Below are 27,893 nucleotides of genomic sequence, written 5' to 3'. Positions count from 1 at the left end.
TTTAAATAACAAAATGGCAGAAGAAAAATCTGTATTATGGATTAATGGAATTAATGGATTAATTCTCCAGTCAAAAGGAAGAGATTGATAGAATGGATAAACAAGCATGACCCAAGTGTATGCTGTGTGCAAGAGGTTCATGTTAAAGTCAAAGATATAAGTAGGTTGACAGTGAAAGGATGGAAAAATTATACCAAACAAGTAGTAGCCAAAATATGGCCGGGATGGCAATGCTAATATTGGCTGCAATTAGACTTTAATTAAAAAACAGTTATAAAGCATAAAGATGGTTATTATATACCTACAAAGGAGACAATTTAAGGGGAAGATGTAACAATTATAAACATATGTGCACCTAATAGCAGAGCCCCAAAATTTATAAAGCAAATACTGAGAGATGTGGGGGCAGAAATTGATGGTTCTGCATTAATAGCATGAGATTTTAACACACTATTCACAATAATGTGTAGAACATCTAGTCCAAAGATCAATAAGGGAGTATAGGAATTGAGTGATAAACTAAACTAATTAGACCCAACAGAAATATAAATAATGCTGCACCAATGAAAATAGAATACACATGATTTTCAAGTGCACATGAGTTATTCTCCAGGAAAGTCTACATGTTCTGTTACAAAATAAGTCTTAATAAATTCAAAATTTTTAAATCATACAATTTTATATTCCCTGACCACAACAGAATGAAGCTAGAAATCAATAACAAAGGGGAAAAGGGAAAATTCACAAATATGTGGAAATTAAACATACTCTTAAAAACTGGGATAAAGAGAAAATCAGAAGCAAAATTGGGAAATAACTTGAGGCAAATGAAAATGAAAATACAGTATTACAAATCTAAAGGGATGGGGTGAAGGCAGTGCTGAGAGGGAAATTTATAGCTCTAGATGCTTACATTACAAAAAAGACAAAAGACTTCAAATCAGAGACCTAACCTCAATACTGGAAGAACTAGAAAAAAGAAAAGAAAACTAAACCCAAAGCAAGCAGAGAGAAGGAAATAAAAAGAAATAAGAGTGGAGATAAATGAAATAGAAAACAATAGAGAGAAACCATAAAAACAAAAATTGGTTCTTTGAAAGGATCAAGAAAATTGACAAATCTTTAGCTAGATGAAGAAAAAGAAAAAGACAGAATATGAATATCTGAATTCAAAAATGAAAAGGGGGTTTTTACAACTGACCTCATGGAAATAAAAAGGACTATAAGTGGATTCTATGAACAATTATATACCAATAAACCAGGTAACCTAGATGAAATGGATAAATTTTTAGAAACAAACTAACGAAATTGACCCAAGAAGAAATAGAAGATCTTAACAAACCAATTACTAGTAAAGAAGTTGAATCAGTAATTAAAAACAAGCAAACAAAAAACTCCCAACAAAGAAAAGCCCAGGACTAGATGGCCTCACAGGGGAAGAAGACTTAATCCAATTCTGCTCAAACATTCCCACCAAATTTTGAAGAGGTGGGAACACTCCCTAACTCATTCTATGAGGCCAACATCACCCTCATACCAAAGATGGACAAAGATAAACAAGAAAATCCTGAAAATTCACAACAAAGCTTCCAGAGCCGATAAATGAATTCAGCAAAATGGCAGGGTACAAGATCAACACCCCCAAATCAGTAGCCTTTTTATACAAAAGCAAGGAACAGACAAAAGAAGACAAGATACAAAATTACTTTCACAATAATATCTAAAATAATCAAATGTGTAGAAATAAATGCAATGTAGGATGTAAAGGACTTGTACACAGAAAACTATAAAACATTGCTAAATAAAATTAAAAACCTAAATAAATGGAAGGTATTTCATGTTTATGGATTGGAAGACTAAATATCATTATGATGCTAATACCACCTGTGCTAATTTGAAGTCGTTATGTACTGTAGAAAAAGTCATGTTGTTTTAATCAATTCCTGTGGGTGTACACCTATTGTAGGTGGGACCTTTTGATTAGGTTATTTCAATTCAGGAATTGCCCCTGGTGGTTCTTAATCTTTTTACTAGAGTCCTTTATGAGCGATGAAACAAAGAAAAGTACACACAGAGAAAAGCCTCAGAAAAGCTAAGAGAAGACCCACAGAAGGTCAGAGAGGAAGCCACTGGCACCAGAAGCTAAAGCAATAAAACCCAGGAGTGAAGGACCAGAAGAGGCTGGCCACATGTGTTCCTGTGTGACAGAATCCTAGATGCCAGAAGCCTGTTTTCAAAGTCCAGGTATCATCCTATTGATGCCTTAAATTATAAATGAATAAATCCCCATTGTAAAAGCCAACCCATTTTTGGTATATTGCATTCTGGCAGCTTTAGCAAACAGAAAAACACTACCCAAAGCAACTTATCGATTCAATGCAATCCCAATAAAAATTCCAACAACTTTCTTTACAGAAATGGTAAAGCCAATCAACAAATTTGTTTGAAAGAATAAGGAACCTCAAATAGCTAAAGGTATCTTGAAAAAGAAGAATGAAGTTGGGGGACTCATCACCTTATCTTAAAATTTATTACAAAGGCATAGGAATAAAAACAACATGATTCTGGCACAAGGACAGACATATAGATCAATGGAATAGAAATTTGAGAGCTTAGAAATCAACCCTCACATTTATGAAAAACTGATTTTTCACAAGATGGCAAATGGAAAAGAACTGTCTTCAACAAATGGTGATGGGAACATTGATCTCCATCTGCAGAAACTTTAAAAAAAAAAAAAAAAGGAGGGCCGTTACCTCACACCAAATACAAAAATCAACTCAAAATGGATCACAGACTTGGAAATAAGGTTACCAGGAGCAGAGGTGGAAGTGGGAAATTGGGAGCTAATGCTTAACTGGAAGAGTTTCCATTTGGGGTTATGGGGTAGTTTTAGCAATGAATGGTGGCTGTGGTAGCATGAAACTGAATATAATTAACATCACTGAACTGGATACATGAAGGTAGTAAAATGGAAAATTTTAGGTTGTATACATGTTACCATAATAATAATAATAATAAAAATAATAGTAATGTACAGCACAAATGGTGAGCCCTAATATAAACTATGGATTATAGTTAATAATATAATTTTAATGGTATTTTAAATTAAACAATTTAAATTGTTTCAGTTGTAACAAATTGTAATCACACTGATGAACAATGCTAATAATAGCAAAAACTGTATGTGAGGTGGGGGGTTGTAGGAGGTGGGACATTATACTTGCTGCATGAATTTTCTGTAAACCTACAACTGCTCTAATAAAAAACAAGTATTAAAAAAAGGCAGAGAATGGTTTGAATCTGTACATGAATGCAAACTGATACAACTAGGACTAAGAGGAATTGAGTAAATTCATGGTTTTGGAGGGATAGCAGAAGCCCAGGTTTGACTCTTGGATCAATCCTTATTCGCTGAATTAATCCAAGCAATCCACCTCCTCTCTGAGCCTACAGTTCCACTTTCTCTAACCTGTGAAACAGAGATACTGCTTACAGGGTTACTTTGAAGATTAAATGAAATCATATGAAAGCACATAAGACAATACATTCATACATTGTAAAAACTGTTCATATATTCTCTTTTAAATTGACATTTGTACATATATAAATTGGTATTTTACATTTTGCTTCTGTAGAAATTGGCAATATTCAAGGCTCTTGGTATAAAACACATCTCTACCTTATATATGGAACCTAGGAAAACATATTTTATGCACGTAATGCTTTAATAAACTTCAGCAAATTCAGTTCAACATATTTATCGAAAACCTACTATAGCTGTACATGCAGAAACTTCTAGAAGTAAGAGAGTAATTAGAAAATAAAGTGTGTTTCTTCTTCAAAGATGGCTTTAAAAAGTTGATCTTTCCACAGCTAAGCCACAGCTATTTTAATTTATGTTTTAGTCCAGACTATTTTTATGTTAAATTAAATAAATAATGAAATTTATTTTCCAAGCAGTGAAAGAGAACTAGTAGTTGGAGCAGAAACTATGGTAACACAAAAGCTATACTTAATTTGTGTCCCCTCTGTCACTACAAATGTGATGATTCTTTAATCACCACAAAAAAATGCATTATGTGAACAGCTGCTCCCTTCAGGACAAGGCTGTCCAGATGACCTGCCAGGGCTACCCAAATGCCAAAGAAAAAAGCCAAAGTTCTGGGAGGTCAAAAGGATCTTTAGCTGCATCTGTAATATTTTATTATTTTTAACAAGAAGATTACGTTCATGTATTACTTGGGAAATTTCAAGTTAATTTGAGCATGGCTCCTACAAAAAAGAAAAACAATAGCCAGATATTAGGAAGAAGGCAATGCCTTTTATAAAGGCAAATGCTTCTTTAGGACTGAGGAACTGTTATAAGATAGATTGCCAGTAAAATTAGCTCAGTGAATCCATTACAAAATGCTCTGAAACTAAGAGAAAGCACAGATAAGAGAGAGAGAAAGATAGTAAGAGAGCGAGATGGCTGGATAGATGAATAGACTATATTCATCTATATATGAATATATATGTATAGTCTATATATATGTATGACTGATAAACAGGGAAAACCAGCCTCAGGCATTCAGTTGTTTTTTCCTCTAAAGACTGCATACTAACTACCCGATCTAACTTTGGGCCACTGGTGAAAAGCATGATTGAAAGAATGTTCCCCTAATGTAGAACTGTTTGATCTTAAGAAATCCCTCGTCAATCTGCCTGCTGGGCACAGGCACACTTAATACATTCCCAAGCCAAGCATTTCAACTTCCAAGTCATCTTTTGTGGTAGTCACTTGAGAGCAGATCCTGAAACTACACCACAAACTTTAAAAGAATCTTCTCTGCAGTTTTAGAATGTTTTTGGTTAGTAGCTTGCTTGCTTTTTCTGGGCCTTTCCATTTTCACTCATTGATGGCGCTTCCTGATTCTAGAGGGAAATGGGAAGCCCTTGAACAAGAATAATGGGCAAAAGCCCTATATTCTATTTGCACAGAACTTTACAGTTTATCAAGCATAACCACATGCTTTGTCGGAGCCTTCACCAAGTTCATTGCGTTATTATTTGAGATTTGTTAGTCTATACTAGCCCCAAGATATAAAGATGATATTGCAGAAGTAGAAACTATGATTCTGACAGCTTAAAATAACTTCTGCTATGAAAATGCTGGAGAGGAAGTAACTCTGGCCTTTTGACCTCTATTTTCTTTCCATTGCACTAATGGTTTTTAGTTTGGGGTGAGTAGGAAGTCATAGATACCTTGGAAAATTTGCTGCAGACACTTGAAAATTTGTTGATATCAGAAAAATGAAGCCACAAAAGCACTTAGGCATAAATACTTTATACTATTTTAAGGAGCTGAGCAAACCCTTTAAAACCCATTCATGGTCCAATTGGGGGTCGATAGAAATCAGTAAGTTCTTTAAAATAGTACTTTAAGTTCTATTAAAGAATGCCTTTTTTGGTAGGTAACAAAATCATCAAATTTTGGCAATTTCATATGGTACAACCTATTAATATTTCTATCTAGGTAAACTTAAGAATTTTTGATAAGAAAGAGGTTAACTTTCAAGTTTCTGGGGATCTCTTATCTGGAGTCCAAATCTAATAGGTGAGGAGAGCATGTGAGACTAGTCTTTTGCCACTGAACTGTCTTAGTTCTTACTCCGTGCTTGAGAATTTGAGTCAAAATGGAGACGGGGGAGTTGAGCCTGGTTTGAACCTGGTTTGAGTCTATTCTTATGTTCAAGCCCCTGCCCATCTTGGGGTCAGTCAAAACGCTGCTGATTTCCTTCATATTACAAGGCAGGCCATGGAAACTAGGAGCTTGTATGGTTCTTACTTCAGAATAGTGAGGTTGACTTCTTATTTCATGAAATAAATAGTGAATCACTACTATGACCCCCACATTCAGAGGGAGACATTGGAAAATGTATCAGTTGACAAGTCAATGAAAGAGCTTGGACCAGAATTAGCCCAGTGGCTCAATTCATTCTAAGACCATTTCTGCAAAATGTGATTGTGGACAAGGCAAAGTCTATACAGACTCTGTGGCAGAAGAGCTTGTGGAATTCAGAAAGAGGGTAGGAAGGAGACAAAGACAAATGGAGTGGTTGTTGTGGTGCATCGCCCAGATGCCCTCCTTCATGACTGAGGCTTCAGTTCGCAGCGAAGTCTTTTTTCCAGAATTATCTCTCAGAGGAAGAGAGACTCCTTTCACAAAACCTTACAACTTCCCTGGAGTCGGGGGTGGGATGGAGATGTTTGATGATCTTTCATAGGAGTAAATGGTATATAACGAAGGACAATTCTAAAGGACCATCCCAACTTCCTACGGGATGCTGAACCCTGCAGTTATTTCAAAATTTCCCTCCTCCTTTCATCTAATCCTATTTCTTTCACTTTTCTACATGTATTCATCCCCCAGCCACTTCCCATAAGCTTTCTGCCTGCAAAGCTTCATCTCATATTTGCATCTGAGAGTGATGCATCTCAGATGTGTATCATCCCAGGGAAACCCCATTTAAGACAAATGCTAAAAATGAGAAAAGATGTTATGAAAAGCTGGAGAAGGTTCCTTTCAGAACAAGAATGCATAAGTGAGGGGATAAAAAAGTAAACTGTAGAGCTGAACAAGCTTCCACCCTAGCTGGAAAAAATAATTCCTATCCCAATTATTCATGCAACTTAGAGTTTGCTAAATTGTCATGTCTGGAACCTGCAAAAGCTTCCATAGTAAATCAATAAAAGTTAGAATACTAGTAATCAAACAAGAAAGTGGGAAATTAATATACGACCCTCTGGGAAGAAACCATTCAGCCAGAGGGAGATGGAGGTCTTCTTCCAGTGCAACAGGCTAATTTTTGAATGAAATGAAAATCATATATACCATAGTAATCTTTACTTTTGCATCATTGCCAGGGAATGCCCGGATCTACGTAGGTTAATGTTCCAAACAAAAGATTTTCTTTTGAAACATAAGAACTTTTAATAGTTTTCAATTATACACAATAGAAATAATTGAAATATATTTTACGTATTTTTTCTGCCTTTGAAGCAAAGAATCCTGTACTTAACTGAACTTTCACTTGATGACAGGGAAACATCACTTGAACATCAATTATTTTACTAAATTCTAAGATAACAATCCTTTAAAGCAGCACTCCCCAAACCTGAATGTGCATATAAATCACATATAAATAATATGCAGATCTGATTCATTAGGTCTGATTTCATAACTCTTAAGGAGCTCTCAGTTGATGCCACTGCTGCTGACTGCCAATTATATCATGAGTAGAAGATTCTAAAGGAATCATTTTGTCATATTTTGAAGGAATTAATAATCCTTATTTTATACAAGCAATTTTAGAAAGTGAAAAAAAAGGAAACTGTCCAAGAAATTTTATAAGACTTATATAATCTGATACCACAAAGGGCACTATATAAAAAGGCATATATAAATTAATTTCACATATGAATACAAATACAAAAACTTAAAAGTTGGCCAATAAAATCCAACAGCATATTTAAAAGATAATTCTAATAAACAAGTAGATTCACTCCACAAAGGCAAAAATAGTTCAATAACTTTAAAGCAAAAATCTATCAATGTGATTCAATATAATGATGGATCAAACAAGAAAAGTCACATAATCATATCCATTGATACAAACCAAGCATTTGATGAAGTTCAGCTGACATATAGAGGTATGTTTTTCAAGAGCCAAAAGAAATGATCTACAATTTATTCTAAAATTTATGTGGAAAATAAATGTTCATGAGTAATGAATAGCCAATTCCCTTTCTCAAAATATGTGCATAAAGGGAGAGGAGGAATGTGCCTTTCCAGATAGGTTTACATATTAAAAACTAGAATAATGAACAAAATATTGTTGGTGTATGGAACAGGATAACAGACTAATGGAATACCACAGAGAGTTAAAAAAACAAACTCATATATTTTCCAGTATGTAATCAATACTGGAAATAATCAGGGTACCACAAGTAATCAGGGCAAGGATGGATGTTTTAATTGATGGTGTTAGAAAAATTGGTTTATATTTTTTTAAAAGTGAATTTCTGCTATATACAAAATGAACTTCAATTATATTGAAAGTTGTAGTTTAAAAGGCAAAACTATAAAACTAAAATAAATAATGTTTTTGTGACTTTAGCAGAAACTATTAAATTTGACATTACAATTAGAGAAAGGGAGAAACTAAATGCCTCATAATTATTACGTAAAGGGGTGCTCTATCCTATTAGTAATAAAAAAATAAAAAATGTAACAATGACATAGCACTTTGTTCCCATTAGGTTGGTTAAATTTAGGTTATTGAATATCAGGTTCAGGTAAGGATATATGGAAATGGATGCACTGCCGTAATTTTATTAAAAATGTTAATTACAATTTAAAGTCCATTTGTTCACATATATATCTAGATATTTGAATCTGTTTCTGGACTTTTTTTTTTCTGCTCCAGTGACCTGCCTATTCACCTACCAGAATCTTGCTGTTTTAATCACTGTAATTTTATGATATATTTTAACCTTTTACAGTCAGGCATCCTTCATTGCTCATCATTTTCAGAATTTTCCATAAAAATAGATTTTTAATTCTCTACAAAAATACTCTCAGATATTTCATGGTAATAACGTGATGTCTAAAGATTTAAGGAGACTTGACATTCATATGATATTGAGTCTATACAGGGTCCATTCATTCCTCTTCATTCAACCAAACCTTCATTATATCTCTCAGCTTCATTCTTTCATACAGATCTTTGAGATTTCTCCTTAGATTTATTCCTAGATATTTTATTGCTACAATAAATGACCAAATGATATATTTTCTTTAATCATATTTTCATAGTTCTTTAAAATTAAGGCACATAGTTATTTTCATCCTAGTTTCATACTGAACTACTATACTAAATAATTTTCCCATTGTTCTCTTATTTTTAAAAAGTCAACTCAATTTATCATAAAATAACTAAAATTTTACTCATTCCTTTAATATTCATATTTAATTTCTTTTAAATCTCTTAAAAATTAGAATTAAAATTTGTATTGCATTGGCCATTTTTCCAGGAAAAGTAAAATAGCAGTGATGATATTGGGGTTTTGTTTAACTTTTTGTTTTTAGTATTCCTCATTAAGACTGATACTGGGTTTTCTATAACTATATATTGTTTGTTCAATTTCTATTTCATTGATTTCTGCGCATCTCTGTTATTTCATTCTTTCTCTTTACCATGGTTTTAATTTTATCTTTTCTAGTTAATTAAGGTGGAAGATTTGATTATTGACGCTACACCATTTTTTCTAAATATAGGCATTCAATGATATACATTTTCCTCTAGGTATTATTTTAATTGCATTGCACAAATTTTGATAAATTATTTTGTTATCACTCAGCTTGAAATGCTTTCTAATTTTCCTTATAAAACCTTCTTTGACCCATGGATTACCTCGATATACTTTGCCTCAATTACCCAAAAGAGGGAGGATTTCTTAAATAGCTTGTTATTCATTTCTAATTTAATACTGTTGAGATGAAAGAATATACTTTGTATTATTTCAGTTTTATATTTATACAACTTGTTTTATGATCTAACATGTGGTCTGTGCTGGTGAATGTATCGTATGCATTCTGCAGTTGTTGAGTATAGCATTCTACAAACATCAATTAGGTCAAGATATTTTATAATGATCTTCAAATATTAGCTAACCATCCTTTTTTGTCAACTTGCTATATCAATTACTGAGAGAGGGATGACAAAAATCTCTAACTGTGATTGTAGATTTAGCTGTTTCTCATTAGTTCTGTCGATTTTTAATTCATTTATTTTGAAGATCTTTTATTAAGTGTTAAAAATTTAAAATTGCTATATCTTCTTGATAAATTGACCCATGAATCATGATATTCCTCTTTCACTCCAGTAATACTCCATTTTTAAGTCTATTCTGTCAGATATTAATATGGCACATCAACTTTCTTATGCTCAGAGCCCACATGGTGTATAATTTTCTGCCCTTTAAATTTCAATCTGCACGTCTTTATATTTAAAGTGTCTTTTCATAAATAGTATATAGTTGGTTCTTCCTATCTCATCCAATCTGATAACCTCTGCCTTTTACATGACCTTTTCATAAATTTACATTTTATGTAATGAATGACATAGTTGAGATTAAGTTTTCCATCCTGGTATTTGTTTTTCCTTTGTTCCATTTGTTATTTGTTTCTTACTTCCTCTTTTCCTGCCTTCTTTTGGGTGATTCTAATTATTTTAGTATTCCATTTAATCATCTCTTTTGAGTTTTTAGCTATTTGAATACTTGTGTATTTTTATCAGTTGCTCTAGAGTTTATAATATGCACCTTTATCACAGTATACATTAAAATATTACTACCTCATGAATAATATAAGAACATTACAATAGTATAATTCCATTTGTCACTTTTTATCTTTTGTGATAATGTATATTATTTCTTCACAGGAGAGGTCAGCTGAATCTATTGTTGGGGTTGCTGTACCTCTTTCACCCATTCATGCATCCTTCCTTTTCCACTAGTGTTGACCCCTAGACTGTTTCTTAATAATATCCTACATACTAAATTCCATTTCATAAACTTCTTTCTAGAGAATCCAATCTATCACAGCCAAGGAAAATATCCAGTTCTCCCCATTCTTGACAAATTCCCTTTGATATGATTTCCATTTAAACTGTAATCCACCATTTGAAAACTTCAAAAGGAAGAGGCTGTTGACCTCTTTTTCTGACCTCTGTCACTTCCTGTTTTCAGTCTAGCCCAGCCCACAGCCTTACTTATTCACCTCTATTCTGTGTCACAATTAGCATTATCAACATCTTCCTAATAGCTGAGGCTAAGGCCTAACATCCCATCATTTATTCAAGCATTCACCAAACATTTTTAAAGTTTTCAATAATCAAGCTCTGTGCTTAGTGCTCAACATACAACAATGACCCCACTTGGCCTCTGTCCACAGTCTCTTAGAGTTCATAGGCTGGAGAGACTGGCATGTAAACAAGAACAGTGACTATACAAACACGGTCATTGAAGCATGTATTGACGAAAGGCACCTAGGAGGAAGTGATCAGTTATACTAGGAGGGCTTGGGAGAGAATTTCAGAAAAGGCTAAGTTTTATATAGGAAATGATCCTTGAGCTAAATTTTAAGAGATTACTCTGTCTCAGGGAGAAAGCTTTTACAGAGAAGGAAAAATATAAATTCCCCACCTGAAATGTTGTGGAGATGTGAAAACCCTGGCATGTTCCACCAATGAAAAGTCTCTTATGACTAAAGCCTAGAATGTGAGTGTGTATGTGTGTGTGTGTGTGTGTGTGTGTGTGTGTGCATGTGGGTAGAGGAGCATAGAATAGAGGGGCATAGAAGATGGTGGAAATAGAGAGACTCGATCACCTGAGATAAGGTTTTTCTTGATCCTTTATCCAATCAGTTGTCAAATCCTTTTGAGTCTGTTTTTTAACTTTACTGTATCTGTTGCATATGATATGACTTATGACATTCCACCTTCTATAATATTTGTGTTAATATGCCCACAACATTGCACCTTAAGGGTGAAGATGGTGACTCAGTGATCCTTGAATCTTTCCACAGCACAATATTTTGTTCATATTAGACATTGTTTACTGAGCAGGATTAAAAGTAGGTCCTATTGTGGTATGACAAAGTGAACATCCATAAATACCGTTAGTATTTATTGGAAACCTGATTTAGAGCAGGGGTTAGCAAACTATGACCCACGGGCCAGTTCTGGCCTCCTGCCTGTCTTTGTTTGGCCTATGAGCTAAGAATGACTTGTGCATTTTCAAATAACTGAAAAAATCAAAAGAAAAATAATGTGAAAATTATACGAATTTCAAGTTTCAGTGCTCATAAATAAAATTTTATTGGAACACAGGCACACCCCTTTGTTTACATATTGTCTATGGCTGCTTTCATCAACAATGGCAGAAGTAAGCAGTTGCGATAGGGATGGTATGGTTTTCAATCCTAAAATGCTTACTATCTGGTCCTTTACCGAAAAAGTTTGCTGACCCCTGGTACAGAGGAAGGGACAAGGACTCTAGAATAAAATGGATATGAATTTGAATACTATCTATAGCTCTTCCTAGATGTATTATCTAAAATGCTTTGCATCCCTGAGTTTTGAGTCCATTTTTAGAGTGAAGGAAATCATATCTCTGATAGAGGATTTGTATGAGATTAATATAATATCTGGCCCAGAGAAGATCTCAGTAAATGTGAGTTTCTTCTCCTTATGTCTACTGTTAGAGATTTTCATCTTTGAAGTTAGATCAACTAAATATGCACTGCATTTTCTGTTAAAGATTCAAAATCAGTATTTGACTAGTTGAAACCAAACCAAGAAATAGAAAAAATGATGGTTAACAGGATTTCGGCTCTATGAACAAGGGTTTCCAAGCAGTGGTTCATAATTTATAACTGATGTGGAGGTCTCTGGTATTTAAAATACTGGAAGCATATGATGGTTTCTGCTTAGCTAATTAGTCTACCCTGAGTGAGAACCATTCCAAATTGGAGACATTTTAGAACCATCATGAAGATAGACAGTAACACATGAATTTGCATATGTTGATGGCTACCTATGAAACTAAACAAGTGCTTATTGAGTGTCTGCTTCTAAAATTGCCTCATGTGTTTCCTATCTTGCTTAGATTCAAAGTACCTTCTAAGATAGATCATACCTTCTGTTTCATTCTCTATCCCCTCATGGCACCTAAATTTTACAATGTGCACTTAATAATTTCCCTATGAACTAGATTCATAGATGTTTTTTCTTTCAAGAATTGAGAAGAATCCAATGGAAGAAGGCAGGAAGCCTTTACTTCCAATTCCACACATATCTTGATTTGTTTCCTTTCTCATGTCACATTCCCTTTCTAACACCAGTGCTTAGCTCTAGGTTTGGCATATTGCAGGTGATTAATCAATGATAATCGAATATGACAGTATAGGACAGGGGAATAAACATGGTGTTAAAGATTAAAGTCAAGAGGTGTGAATTTAAGCCTCAGGTTTACCATTTAATTCTTGACTCATGGAGAAAACACTTTGAGTCTTTCAGACTTATTTTTTCTTTCAAACTTATTTTCTTCAACCGTAAAAACAAACAAACAAACAAAAACCTGCCTTGTCAAGCTCACAGGGCTAGAGTAGGGACCATAAAAGGAGTGCATGAGAATGTACTTTGTAAACTTTGACATGGGCTTATTATTTTAGGAAATAATGAAAAGAACCTATAGAGAAAATCTTTATATTATTGGCCTATTGGCTCAAGAGTAGAAGAAAACTAAAGAGACAAGTTACTTTAGTAAGTGTGGACAGAAATGATAGCTAATTTTGTTGGCTAAGTACATTTTAGTAAACCCAGGATTTGGAAGAATATTTTCAGGGCTTCTGTTTTCCAGTACAGTTGTTTCTCACTTGTGCAATAAGTTTGTCTCTGATCCATTGCATACAAATCAAATTTGCATATCAAATCAAGATTAGTGTTCTAGAAAGGAAACCAAGGTCTCAGAAATCCTGTGATACTCAGAAAACTTCAATTAAATAAACAAAACTGCTTGTTCTCTAAACCACTTCCAAATTTATTTGGTACCATATGGATTTGTGCAAACTAAATGTTCTTAACCTGTTTTATAAAGTACCTTAATTTTTAATGATAGTAGTATTTTTTCTTATAAAAGAACATGAAGCATCTACAAAATTGACCACATGCTGTTCCATAATTCAAGGTCAACAAATATCAAAGCATTAAAATCATACAGAATATATTCTTTGAATGCCGAAGAATCTAGTTATAAATCAAAGCGAAAAAGATAATTAGAAAATTCCCAAATGTTTAGAAGTTAAGCAGCATACTTATAATAATTCAGTGCTCAAAAGAGAGATCACAATGAACATTAGAAAATATGTTTGAACTGAAGATAACAAAAATAAGATTTTTGAAAACTTGAGGGATGTAGCTAAAATAATTCTTAGAAAGAAACTTATAGCCTTGGATGCATATATAAAAGAAGAAAGGATAAAAATTAATTATCTAAGCATTATCTCAAGTTAATATGAAAAAAAGAGTAAGTTAAATGTAAACACAAAAGGAAGGAAACAATGAAAATAAGAAGAGAAATACAATATATACATGCAAAGCCCATACAACATAGAAAATAAAAAGACCCAAAAGTTGGTTCTTTGAGATTAATAAAATAACGAAATTGATAAACTCTTATCAAGATTAAGAAGGAAAATAAAAGAAAAAGTCACAAATTTAAAGCACAAGTGATATAGATCTTAAAGACCCTAGAAACATTACAGATATAACTAAGAGTATATTATGAAAAATCTACTGTCAAAAAATTGAAATTTTAGAAGAAATGGATAAATTTCTTCAAAAACTGAACTTACCAAAATTAACCTAAGAAAAAATGGAGAGCCCTAATTTTTCCAATTTTATTTTTTAAATTGAATCCTTAATTAAACATTTTGCCTCAAATAAAATTTCAGGTTCAGATAGCTTCATCATGTCTACTTCAAAAATCAACAGCAATCTTACACAAAATCTCCAGAGAACTGGAAAATAAAGGAAATTTTATCAGGAGTCAAAGATAACCTTGATCATAAAACCTGACCTTAAAAATAACGAGGGTTAGAAGGCAAGCTCTAATAAATATGAATCAAACACACTTTCTGAAATAGAATCCAAAACTATTTAAAAAGGATAATGCAACGCCTCAAAGTTTTATATTCCAGGTATTGTAAAGTTGGTTAAATACATTAACACAACAAAGGGTAAAATTGTATGATCATCTCTATAGATGCAGAAAAAGCACTTGATAAAAAGTCAACTCTCTTACCTCAGAAAATTAGGAAAAACACATAAATTGGACTTCATTAAAATTTGGAACTTCTGTTCTTCCAAAGATATCATTAATATTTTAAAAAATAAGCAACAGCATGTTCAAAGATAGTAAGTAACATATAAATGAAGAATATTTATATTCAGCATGTATAAAGAAATCTTATAAATTAAGAAATGACAGATAACCCATTGGAAAAATTGACAAAAGAATTGAATATGCACTGAAAAAAAAGAGAATGTATAAACGGCCAATATACAGAAAAAGGTTCCCAATTTCATTAGTCATCATGCAACTGGAATTCAAACCCCAGAGACATATCATTACAGAATGGCTACAACCATCTTAAAATACCAAGCACTGGTGAAATGTGACACAATGGAAACATTCATAGACCTCTGGTGGGAGGTACCACCACTGTGGAAAATTACTTGGAATTATCTACCAAAGCTGATCATATGCCTACCTATGAAATGAGATGAACTGCTTATAGCAGAACTATTGCAATAGCAAAAAAAAAAAAAAAAAAGGTAGGTAATAACCCAGATTTTCACTGATATTAGAGTAATAAATAAATTGTATCTTCATACATTGGGATGCATAGCAATATAGCAGTGGAATGAACACACTATCATTAAATGAAGAAACATGGATTAATCACACGAACATATGCAAAAAAAAAAAAGAATCAGACACAGAGTACATACTGGAGAATATATCATATAAAGTTCAAAAACAGGCAAAATTAATCTGTGGTGATAAAAATAGAAATAGTAGATTCCTCTGGGAATAATGGCTGGGGAAGAGTCTGAGAGAGCCTTTTGGGGGTGATGTTATACTCTATTTCTTGATTTGAGTGGTGATGATAAAGGTGTTCACTTTGTAAAAATTCACTGAGCTGTACATATTTTATTTGTGCACTTTTCTGTATATACTCATAAAGAAGTCTAAAATTCTAAAAAGGAGAAAATAAATTCAAAACCTAAAACTGTGAGGTAGTACAGGAAATTTCCTCATGAACAGCTCACACACATCTTTTATGCTCACACACACACACAGTCTATTTACAGGCTTCACAAAAAACCATTTGGACCACTTACTTTGAGCCAAACCTCATCTTCTCTCTCCAAGCTACCTTCTGGCTGTTTGCTTCCTTCATCCTGAGGTCTCTTCCCATTGGTGACACAGGGAAACCAGCCAGTAAGGGGATGGTGTTCAGGTAAATCTGGATGGTATGATGTGCAGATCTGAAATACATTTTCACCAAAACTTAAGTGATGAGTGATAAGAAAAGACAATGCAACTCTCCATCTCAAAACTAAAGTTTTCTTTTTCTGAGTGTACTTAATGATTATGTTATTGGCAGAAAACTTTTCTAAGTACTGAAGAATTTCTAAGTGTCCTCCATTAGCCTCAAGATATAACTTACCAGGGTAAAAACAAAAAACAAAAAATACATGACAACTCTCAGTGGACTGGTGGCCCAGAGAGCTTGATCAAAGAATCATCTTGGCATATCTCAGGCAACATCTCCCAAAACTAGCCACAGAAATCTGCACATGATGATGGGCAGGTTCTCACTATGCAGGACTAGCTCACCCCAGGAGGGAAGCTGCTAAGTTGGAGAACCACAGTAGCCAGCTGGGTAAAGGAGCCAGGGCAGTGAAACTGTAGGAAATTTCCTTCATTTCATTTAGGGAAGATCGGCAGGCTAAACTTGAACTACTTGTGAGAGCTGTCACCAACTTAGAATCTCCCAACTTTCCTGGATTCCTGTCATTGGACACGAGGACTTTTAATGAGAAAAGTCGCCAGAATTAGTCTGAGGGAGTGTGGCCATCACAGCTAGTTGCCTACTCATGTCCATGTTTCCTTTTTAAAAATCCAAATTTTATTCAAGGTAATAGTAGATCTAGTCACAAATGCTAGACTACCTCAGACTTCCTTATGGCTAGGGGTGATAAAGTGACTGGCATCTGACCAATGAGATACTGATGGAAGTCTACAGTGTTAAATACCCAGAAAAGCTGCTATTTTCTTGATAAAAAGGAAAAAATTTCTGATAGCATGCACATACTTCCTTTGGCTTTTCCTCTTCCTTCTGCATGAAATGCTGACTTCACGCCTAGGGAAGCAGCAGCTACCTTAAGAATCTGAGGAGAAAAGCTGCAAGCTAAGGATGGAAGAGCTGAAAGCTAGAAGTTTGGGTCTTTGAAGAGTTCCTTGAACTAGAGTTCCAACCATGACTGATTCCTCAATTCCCTTGGGGATGTCTCCTCAGATCTAAACTCTGAGGATGATTTCATCTCTGCCTAAAATACTTCTGTTAAAGGACTATATTAACTACTGCTATGATGAATGAAGGAGTTTGTTTGGAAATTGAAACATCTGGAATGGTACCCAAGAGCCAAGAGGTGTTCATTTCCTTCTCAGTTTTCAAATATAATTCATAGACATAATTGATAAAGCATCTTTGATAGAGTCCATAGAGGATTTCCTATCAATACAGGTGGAAATTCAGGGAAAATGGTATACCTAAGGAGTTTGTTTAGTACTAATTCTAGGATATCTCCAATAATATTGGTGTTTCTACATTAAACTTTGTAATTTAACATGTTTTAAATGTTATTTGATCTGTGTAATAAGCCATTTAATTAAATGCAGAGATTATTATAATACCCATTTTATATATCAGAAAACTGAGGTCCAGAGAGATTAATTGACTTCCCAAACCTTACTTGGTAATAATAATAATGATGATATAGGTGGATCTAGTAACATAATCAGGTCTTCTGACCCTTGGCTGCTTCACTTTCTCTTTTAAAAGAAATTCTCCCAAATACAAACCCTAAGTGTAATTTCTGATATGTGTACTTAGAAGTTAAATTTAGAGATGCTACTCCATACTTTTGAGTCAGCTAACTGCATAAAAAATTTTTATGCATTTTTGCATAAAAATTCCAAAATTTTCCTAGATGAAAACTGGTGAGGGTAAGGGAAGTGGGTAAGATTTAACTATTCCTCTAGAAGCTCTTCACTTAACATTATCTTGTTCTGAGTTCAGTTAGGCCTAAATTTTTATGGTGAAATCCGGAGAGAAATGCAGTCTCCTATTATGTATCTCAGGGAATTGCTTTACAGTTTTGTTTAGCCTTGATTCTAGTCATCTGGCTTAATTTACCATGGAATGAGGTTCTCCAGTTGCCAAGGAAGCAGGACATTTCTTCTCGTTCTCATGTGAAGAGTAAGCCTGGGTAGCCCACTGATCCAAGTATCCTTCAGGAGTGTATAGTCCACAGTCCAAGATGCTGCTTTCCTTCTCAAAAGGCTCACAGATCCCATCTCCTTCATATATGTAGCACAAGCTTGGTTCCCCTGCCAAGAAACATTGTATGGGGAGTGGTTGTTTGGAAAAATAGAAAGGAAAAAAAGAAACATTGGATGACATTTGAGCAATTTTTTTTATAAATGTCATGGGAAAAAATTCAACATGGAAGTATTCACAGCGTTGTTCCTCCATCCTATTGAAGAGAATCCTGTAATTGCCAGCCAGTCGCTGCCCACCTCAAACAACAGAAAAACAGGTAACACACACACACACACACACACACACACACACACACACACCATCTACATACCACAGACACCTAAAGAGGAAGGACCATTTTTCACTAGGAGAGGAGTAGAGCCTCTCTACATAACGAAGGCATGGAAAGGGTACAGGAAGATTAGAGAAGGAACAGGAGAAAAATGCAGCAGATGATTGGATTTAGAAAGGAACTCTAAGGATTAGGTATGAGAAATACTTAGGAGAAGCTGGGGATATAAGAAAAGTAAGTAAAAGAAGAGTAATTTAAATAAATGATATAATGTATTACGCATTTGGACCCCCTTCAGGGTTTTTGAAATATTGACTTATTTGAGGTGTTTTATCCCACCAATTTTTTTTTTTTGCTGCTAAATTATGTTTCTTCAACTGTATAAATGCTTTATAGCTGGACAATATGATTCCAGGTTCATAAGGGTTACTTAAGTGTTCCTTTTATACTTATGACAACCATGTAAGCTGTGTGTTTTTGTTCGCTTGTTTCATAGTTGGGAGACTTGCCAAAGGCCACCTGCCTCCTAAACAGTGGAGTTTGGATTTTAGTCAGGCTTACATAATGCAGGGTGAGTGGGCTCTACCAGGCCGCGACTGCTTCGAGTGGCTTCACTTGACTTCAATAGCAAACAGGTGAGAAATGAAGACGGAAGAAAAACTGTTGGGCTGTAAAGCAAGCTTTTGAGTGCTGGATAAGCTCCATACCTGCTCACAGGATAATTCCTACCAAGTGAATGGTACTGGCTCTCTATAGTTATATAGACTTACTTTCTTCAAGAATAGGAAACTGAGAGGCAGTTATAAAGTCATTATTAACTTCTATTATTCACGGGACGATTCTAATTTCCAATTCCTACTAAAATAATAGGACATGAAAATAAGATCAAGGTTGAAAACAAATCAGCATATTCAGCAAAATCATTACTAAAATTGACTGTGCTATTCTTTACTTTTTTAATCCTCCAGAGCAATACCACAGGACTGTTGCTGTAATTTGTCAGTAGCTCATCAACATCTAGTTATTATTTTCCTTAATAATCTCAACTCTAAGACCCTTCTGTGGTAAATCTCTCTCTACTTGCCAGGAATAATCTAATGTTCCTAGGACTTGGTTCTAAGCCTTTTATGGTCTTTCAACCCCTGCATTTTATTTAATGATGACCTAACCAAACCACCCCCTCAAAGCCAGTATTTGTGTATTTGAAGTGAAAAATTTTCCCTTAAGGATTCTTCCATATGGTACATATATATATTTATAACCCAGCCACTGCTTATTCTTTATAGTTTTTCACCACGGAAGTAAAATTTTTTGCTATGTTTCTCCCAGTCCATCTGAAAATAATGCCACTTTTAAAATGTATTTCACAATGGCTCTTTGAAACCTAATTTTTTGAGAATTAATAGAACAGAACTAAGAACTATGTGCTCAGCATACCATGAATTAATTATTCACTGAATAATGTCTACCTGCAAGTTGGTAAAGTTAACATAATTTGCATACAGTCTGCCTGGAGTGGGAGGCTATTGATAGATGTGTCAAACTTAAAGGGTTCAAATGTGATTGAAATAAAGGGAAGCTTTGCCTATAAGTAAAACTTGAGCTACGCTAGAGAAGGCATGTTGTTTGAAATTGTATATCCATATTTATATAATGCATATATATATATATAATGCAAACAGGATGTAAAAATATGATATATGTATCGTGAGAACATAGGTGGCATTAACAAGTACTTGTGTCCAGTGTACTCTGTACAGCCAGACTACATCTGGAGTATTGAATTCCTTTCTGGGCATTGACCACATGAAGCATGCAAGGTTGGGGTAAATAGGAAAGGGTCTGGAAACCTAATCATATGAAGGGATGTTTGGTTTGGAAAGGAGGATAATGGGAAGGTATTTCAAATATCTGAATGGTAGTCAAATAAAATAGGGAAAAAGTTATTCTCAGTTTCATAACAGAGGAAAAGCATTTGACTAAGCATTAGAAAAGCCGAGTTCCAGTGCTGCCTCTGCAGAAGTCTTGTTGGATGAGTCACTAAAATTCTCTGGGCCTCAGTTTCCCAATCAGAAAAAGGGAGAAGAAATTTATAATAGATAAAGCCATTTTTAAACAGAATAGCCTGTTTCAGGAAATATTCTGCATTGCTAGAAATATGTAAGCAGAAACTAAAGGTACATCTCTCAGGAAGTAGTGGAAGGGATTTCTGTAAGGGAGGGATGCTAGACTCTAAGTTACGATGAGACTGTATGCATGGTACACAGTGGGCATCGATTAAAAGTGTGTTGAATGGATGAATGGATAGATGGATGGAAGACCTCTAATATTCTACAGAGCAGAGGCATTTGTGTGTTCTGTAGCGTACTTTACACCATAATAAATTTTAGAAAATTATAAATATATCCTACTTTATCTAGAGATTGCTAGACATTAAAGTATTTTAAAAATGTACTGGTATTTAAAATAGCTTTAATGAGTAGCTATAGCTATATGCTTCATAGAACCATTGCAATGTATGCAGATGGAAATGGAAAATAATCTGCATCAAAGCAAACTTTTGGTGGTGGTTTTAACCAGAATTGAGAGAAGCATCCTAAATCACCTCCCTGAGTGGCAGAGACCTGGAGTCCAGTGATGAATGGATGAATTGTGTCCAGTGATGAATGGATATGAATTCCAGTGATTCTCCAGAATTAAGAAACCTGTGACCCTTTGTCATTCTTCATGATCTTATATACTAAGCACAGTCACTGAGAGACATCTTGCACTCCCTTGGCTTAGAATGTTTGTTTGTACGTAGAATATGTCTGATTGCGGTGTTTATCTGACATTTTGATGTTAGACATTAGGAACCAAGAGAAATCCTTGGTAATATTAAGCTAAGAGGCAGTGTGGCCTACTGGTTTAGCAGGCAGGTTTTAGAGCTGTATTTCTTTGGTTCAAATCCTAGCTTCACCTCTTCTAATTGTATGATGGAAAGCATGTGATTTAAGCTCTCTGTGTCCCAGTTTAGACTCCTTATAATTACTGTAAGGATTAAATGAGATAATATAGGTAGAACAATTAGAACAGCAACTGGTATATCATGAACACATTGAATAAGTGTTATTGCTAACAAAAAGCTATATGTTATAAGATGTCAAGAGCTCACAAAAGTAAGACACTGAGATACCTCCAAGCTCACATTGCTAGTCTGATTCTTCCTTCAAAATACGTAATTTTGAATAACTAAGTTCTGTCCAAAGTTTTGATCATGTGAGATTCTGCAAGTACAATCGCTGTCTTCCTTAAGTTTGTTTAGGACATCAAAGGATGGTGGCTATTGAAAATAGGGTCCTGGTACTGAGAACAAAAACTTGACATAATCCTAGACAGGTTCTCCTAAACTCACCTACACAGTTGAAGCCTGCCTCCAGTTTACATGCTCTCGAGCAACCATCTCCATTTAAGAGGTCTCCATCATCACACTCTTCTCCTAGGCTCCTAGAAAGGCAACACAAAGATAAATATAGAATGAATGAATGAATACAATTTTTCTACCGTCATTTAAAACGCTTAATGCTTTTAAAATTCCTCATTATCAATTAAAAAGTGCAAGCTGGGGAAAAGGAAGCATAAGAAAAAATCAAAACATCCGAACATTTAAAGGAGAAGCAATTTAAACAATGATTGTCAATAAGAGTGTTCGATGGGCTATGAGAAATACTAGAAGTTAAGTAACTTATGGCTCGGCGGTATCTGGGAGGTCCATGTTAGGCCCTGACAGTGTTTCTGTTGTAAGGTCTTAAAGTTTAGGAGAGGCCTAATAACCGTATAATGAGTGGAGTCTTAAAAATAGCCAAGTGATCTGGTGAGGAGAAATTCTACCTATATGTGGTATTGTTTTCTATTTATGTCATTTTGATCTGATATTTTCCATTGTTATAGTCTATTTCGATGGAATTGTTGTAAAAGTAATGATTATGTAGAACTGAAATCTCCACCAGGAGACTTGAGCAGCCAGATTGTCGTGGTCCCTTGGTCTACGACATTCCTAGGGTCAGCTGCCTGTACTTACTCTCTACCATCACCTGGTGGCCACTAGCATATATTGCAGGGGAGAAACAAATTCTGGGGGAAGAAAAATGTTTGTTTTAGACCTCAAATCCTATTGAAACTGATGACTGAATTTGGATCCAGCTGTAGGAGCTTATCATAGTGAAGGGGACATGAAGCATATTAGGGGAACAAAATAGATAAGACTTGAAGGCTTTTTGAAAGATCCAAAATTTTACTATTGCAAAATAAGTTGAGGGCTCATTTTTTTTTTCTCCTTGTCTTTTCATCATGTTCAAAATGTACACACTTTAACTCAGTAGCTAAAGGACTTTGGAACACCTAAGTGTTTTCAGACCCAGAACATCACTAATAGCTTAAATTAATTTACAGTGCACCATCTCACAAGGTCAAAGTAGTAATTAAATAATTAGATATAAATTATTTTAATGAATTGAAAGCATGCTACAAATGCGATTATACAATTAATCATAATTTTGCATTCTAAATTGTAATGGAGAAAGAATAAAAGAAATATGGAAAAAAACACCATAATTGAAGAAATTCAGGAAACTTCAAAGTCTCTTTCTTTCAAAGGCAATGTGGTTCAATGCACTGAGCACCTAATCAGTTGTGTGATTAGGTGAAGTCTCCAAATGCTCCACACCTTGATTTGCTCATCTATGGGAAGAGAGGACTTACTAGATCAGTCTGTCTTTAAATAGGGTCCAGAAGTCACCTTGGAGGCCAGTGATTTTGTATTTTCATTTTGAATATAGTATGATCAATTAATATAGGGATACTATGTTACCCTATGTAATATTGCCCAGTAGAAACATAAGACTCACTTGTATACTTTTTAATTTTCTACTAGTCATGCTAAAAACATAAAAAACAAGTAAAAGTTACTTTAATAATATGTTTAACTTGACCCATTATATCAAAAAAATTATTATTTTGATATATAATCAATATAAAATATGCTAATAAGTTATCTGGTAAAATGGATTGAGGGTTGCCATTTTGAGGAGCTCAGGATGGCCACCATCTGAGAACTGCTGTGGGAGATACTAGGGCACAGGGCAGAGGGTTTTGCTTAAAGAGGCTCCACCAGTACATCAGTGGTAACCAAAACCCCTACCCCTTACAACACACATACACATCTTACCTGGTGGGTAACAGACCCAAAAGGAGGTAGCAAAACAGAAAACAAAGACAACAACTGTAAAAACATTCAGACTTCTTCTATGCACATAAGAGGCATAGAAGAAATTTCCCCAGGAAGAAATTTGATTTGAGTTGAGGGAGAAGGGGTGGAAGGTTGAGGTTCTGTTAGCCAGGAAGGAGCAGCAAGCTAGTAAGCTTTGGGTCTTAAAGTGACTTTAATCATCCCTACATATTAACAAGTCCTGGGAACATTTGGTATATGTACTTTTATGAAAAGGAATAGACTTACACTATAGTTTAAGGATAATATAAGATTGAGAAGAGAAACAATGTTTAGCAACTCCTAAAAGATGGATGGGATACCAAGAAAGGCTACAGAATTATTTCCCATTAGGAATTTAAGATACAAACTATGCTTACTTAGTCTGGGAAATTGAAAAGAGGTCATCTTATTAGGATTCAGAATCCAGAACAAAGCATAGGCCCTGGTCTTCCAGCCTCCTACTCTCAGCAGCTTTATATAAGTATATAGGAGGTTACAATGAGCATCAAGGAAGGTTGCTGAAGGGTGACAAGCTCTCCTGATTTTCCCGGGATGTGGAATTTTCAATGCTAAAATTGGAAAAGTTTCAGGCACACCAGGATGAGTTGGTACTCTAGGTTGATATTGCAAAAAGGCAACAGTAAAAAGAACATGGCATATTAAAAAACAGACAGGAGTGCTTCTGTCTTTCCCTTGTTGAGGCTTTATACAATAATGGAAATTACATTGTGATCAGTTTTTCCATGGGTTAGGTGAACAACTGAAGCTTAGAAGGCTTTGCTGGCTTTCTTCAGGTCACATAAACGAGCTAGTAGTGCAGGACAGGCCATTGATCCAAAAGTTACCCTAACATCCTGTCTTTTCAACATTCAACAAGTAACTTTCTTCTCCACAAATGCTTTCCCTGCCTCACTGCCTGGCAGTTGTCCACTGAAGTTTAGGAAGGCACTCAGAGAATTAGCCCCAATATCTCAATACTGCAAGGTGTTTTCTAAGTAGAAGTTGGCCTCTCATGGACTGTGAAGAGATGCAAATGACCTCTCAAAATCATTACCAGGTCCCAGACTTTTTAATTTTATAACTTTATTTAATTGGACTTAATTTTATGAATGCTGGAATTGCACAGTGCTCTGCCCCCTACATTTCTTAAACAAATCAAACTCAAACTTGAGGCTAAATCTCGTGGTCAGAGTAGGACAGAATGTCCTTGCTGGCATATTTCTATGCATGCACTACTCACTCTGCCACCTTCCCATCTCCACAATAAGAAGCTCCATGGATGTGGATAAGAGGAGGTGAAGCTTCTCCCAGTTCTTCTCCAGCTTCAGCTTGAACTTGGTACTGATACATCTGCCCAGGTGTGACCTCCCTGTGGAAACCAAGGGGGTTGTGACTATTGCATTTATAAAGTGAGACATGCCCCAGGCCCTTTGTAGATAGTCTGCAGGAGTTTAAGGGAAATACCAGGGAAACTGTAAACATTAAATATACACCACATCATATGAAACAAAGATCAGGACACACAGTCTTACAAAACAACTGAGTGTTTGAAAACTTTCATTTCTGTATTCCCAGTACATTTCACATAGTAGATGTATAATAAATGCTTGCCAAATTAACGCTGAATTTACCAATCCTAGAGAATTTAGGAGGATAGCATTCCAAGTGTATCTTTACCATGTTAAAAAAATTACTGAAAAATTAGTCTCCAGTATCTTAGAAATAACCAAAGAACCTAGAGACGAAATCATAAGGGTTTGGCCTTAGCAAGGGCTTTCTTGGATCTGTGGACTATAATCAGTTTTCTTGTCTTTCAAGAGAATTCTCATCTTAATCCTTAAGGGGAAGTGCACCTCTTCCATCACCAGTTTTGGGATGCAAGAAATTCCACAATTAAAAATATATTAAATTGCTCTCCATAGCCAAACCTGCAAAAATACAATTTACAACAGAAATGAGTTTTATAGGTTGATGCCAGAAACGGAAGGGGTTTATTAGACTCTCTAGAGCCTGAGTGCAGTGATCAAGCAGAGTGTGACAGACAGAGTACTTAGAAGAAGAAAAGGGCCCAAGAAAAGGGATGGCTGGTTCCAAAGACAAATTCATCCTTCTTAATTTTATCCAGTGCCTGTCATAACTGGAAAACTATCACCAACATCAAGCTAGGATGAGAGTTATTTAAAACTTAGAGAACAAGAATTTGGGACTGCCATGAGCAGCTACCATAAATCTGCCAAGATTCTCTCGTCTTTACTAGACTGTTCTAACTCAACCACAAAGCCACTGCTCCCTCACTTGATGCCTGCAGCCAGCAAACAGGAAACGTCTTGGGGTTTAAAAATTCTTTCAAAAACCTCTGTACTAGCTTTAAGGCATTTTAATAGAAAATTAAATAAATATTAAAGACTTTTTCAATGTTCAAATTATCTTTCCTTTTTAGGCAAGCAAATCCTCTCATGAGAATGCCAGATATTTCAAAACCAAAACCAATTTTATATCTTAAACAATGCCGATGGCTTCCCTTTATGGGATTGTTTCTGTTAGACGTCTTGTCTTACACTTTAAGAGTCTTACACTGTAAAACTCTTACACTGTTCTGTGGTTTGGAAAATAATAGGATGGAAATGTCAGCATGTGTTTACTCTTCCTGGGGGAAAAACTCAGTAGCAGGTAGCCTGAACCTTCAAGGATCTGAGGCAGGGTTCACTGAGGAGAGAGACTGAAAGGGGAAGTGATGGGAAAATTAGATTTTAATCCTGAGTCTGCCGCTTACAAATTAAAATTAAGCCTTAGTGTTCTTTGTTATAAAGTGGGATATTTTCAACCTCAAGGGTTTGCTTGTTTGTTTTTTGAGATATCCAGTGAGAGAACAAATGTCAATTTACCTGTCTTCTTAGAGAAGCTCAAAAATAATATATTTTTTCTTTCTAAATCCATTTTAGACCTCACCCTCCCATTTTTGACCATTTCACCAACTTCTAGTTTGAATTCAAAGAGCAAATATGGTGACAAAAATACAGAAAAACTTAGGATGGACATTTTTCTTTTCTTTCTTATCACTGCAGTATACTGCAAAATGGTCAGAAATTCTTCCCATCCTGGCTGTGCACTCTACTGAGATGTGACTTTCCTGCTCTTTCCATCAGGAAGAGCTATTTTCACACCCCCTTGAATCTGAAATTGGTCACGTGACTTGCTTTGGCTAGTGAAACATTATTCCCATAAGCAGAGACTTGAAAGGTACAAATGCTGTAGGGTTGGCCTGTTCCTGCTGCTAAAAACCCTTCTGCCACCAAGTGAACAAACCCAAGCTATCTACAAGAGGATGCAAGAACATGCAGAAAGAGGCTCCAGTCTTCCCTGCCAGACCGGAAATCATCTCAGCGGAGGCCTCTGACATGTGCATGAGGCCAATCTTAAGCAATTGAGCCATGGCCAAGCCCGTACAGTTGAGAACACCCAGGCAACCCATAGAATCATAAGGACTAATATGATTGTTCGGTAAGGCCACAATTTTGCAATGATTTCTAATACAGCAAAAATGAATCGATACAGTATCTTTCATAAAACTTTTGTTTTACCCTTAGTTCTTCCCTGAAGGCAGACTCTGAGGAAAGTGATGAGGTGGGGAGAATTTGCCTTTGGATTTACCAGTATCCCACTCTAGATATGTAGAGTTCAATACCTTATCTTTATTCACAGCACTGAGCACAGAATGCCAGGAACATAGTAGAACTCACTAAATATTTGTAGAAAGAAAGAACTTGAGAAATAACAGAAGAGAATGAGGAGAGTTGAAAGAGAAGTAGGGAGAGGAAGGGAGAAACAAGAAAAAGGAAAAAGAACGAAACAGGCATCCCAAATGACACGTGAAATTGAGGGTAGTGTTTGCAGGGTATTTGGCCTCTTTGGTTATCTATGGAAGCATTGACTGTAGCCTTTGAACGTTACAGGAGCTGTGGAAGACCACCAGAAAAATGCAGCGAGGAATCACACAAAATTACATCACAAGATAGGAGTCTCTGATTTTAATTGGCTTATATTAGAATTACATTCAGTCCAACTGAAACACTGAGTTCATTCATACACTAAGCTCTTTTTTTTTTTTCTCATATTGTAGTAATGCATTGGCA

At 35.1% G+C, this 27,893-nt stretch overlaps 1 protein-coding gene across 1 annotated transcript in view; it reads right to left on the bottom strand.

Annotated features, from left to right (window-relative positions):
- Window positions 1–27,893, bottom strand: part of PAPPA2 (pappalysin 2) — a 321,183-nt gene that overhangs the window by 134,115 nt on the left and 159,175 nt on the right. The window contains exons 8-11 of the mRNA XM_077157086.1: window positions 25,001–25,129; window positions 21,907–21,998; window positions 18,095–18,288; window positions 16,014–16,160 (exon numbers count right to left, since the gene is read on the bottom strand). Coding sequence (XP_077013201.1) covers window positions 16,014–16,160; window positions 18,095–18,288; window positions 21,907–21,998; window positions 25,001–25,129 — 562 coding nt within the window. The remainder of the gene's footprint in view (window positions 1–16,013; window positions 16,161–18,094; window positions 18,289–21,906; window positions 21,999–25,000; window positions 25,130–27,893) is intronic.

The sequence above is a fragment of the Tamandua tetradactyla genome, chromosome 4 (assembly GCF_023851605.1).
Source record: "Tamandua tetradactyla isolate mTamTet1 chromosome 4, mTamTet1.pri, whole genome shotgun sequence".
NCBI lineage: Eukaryota > Metazoa > Chordata > Mammalia > Pilosa > Myrmecophagidae > Tamandua > Tamandua tetradactyla.
Note: the sequence above shows the minus strand (reverse complement) of the source record. Positions and strands in the feature narration are given on the sequence as shown.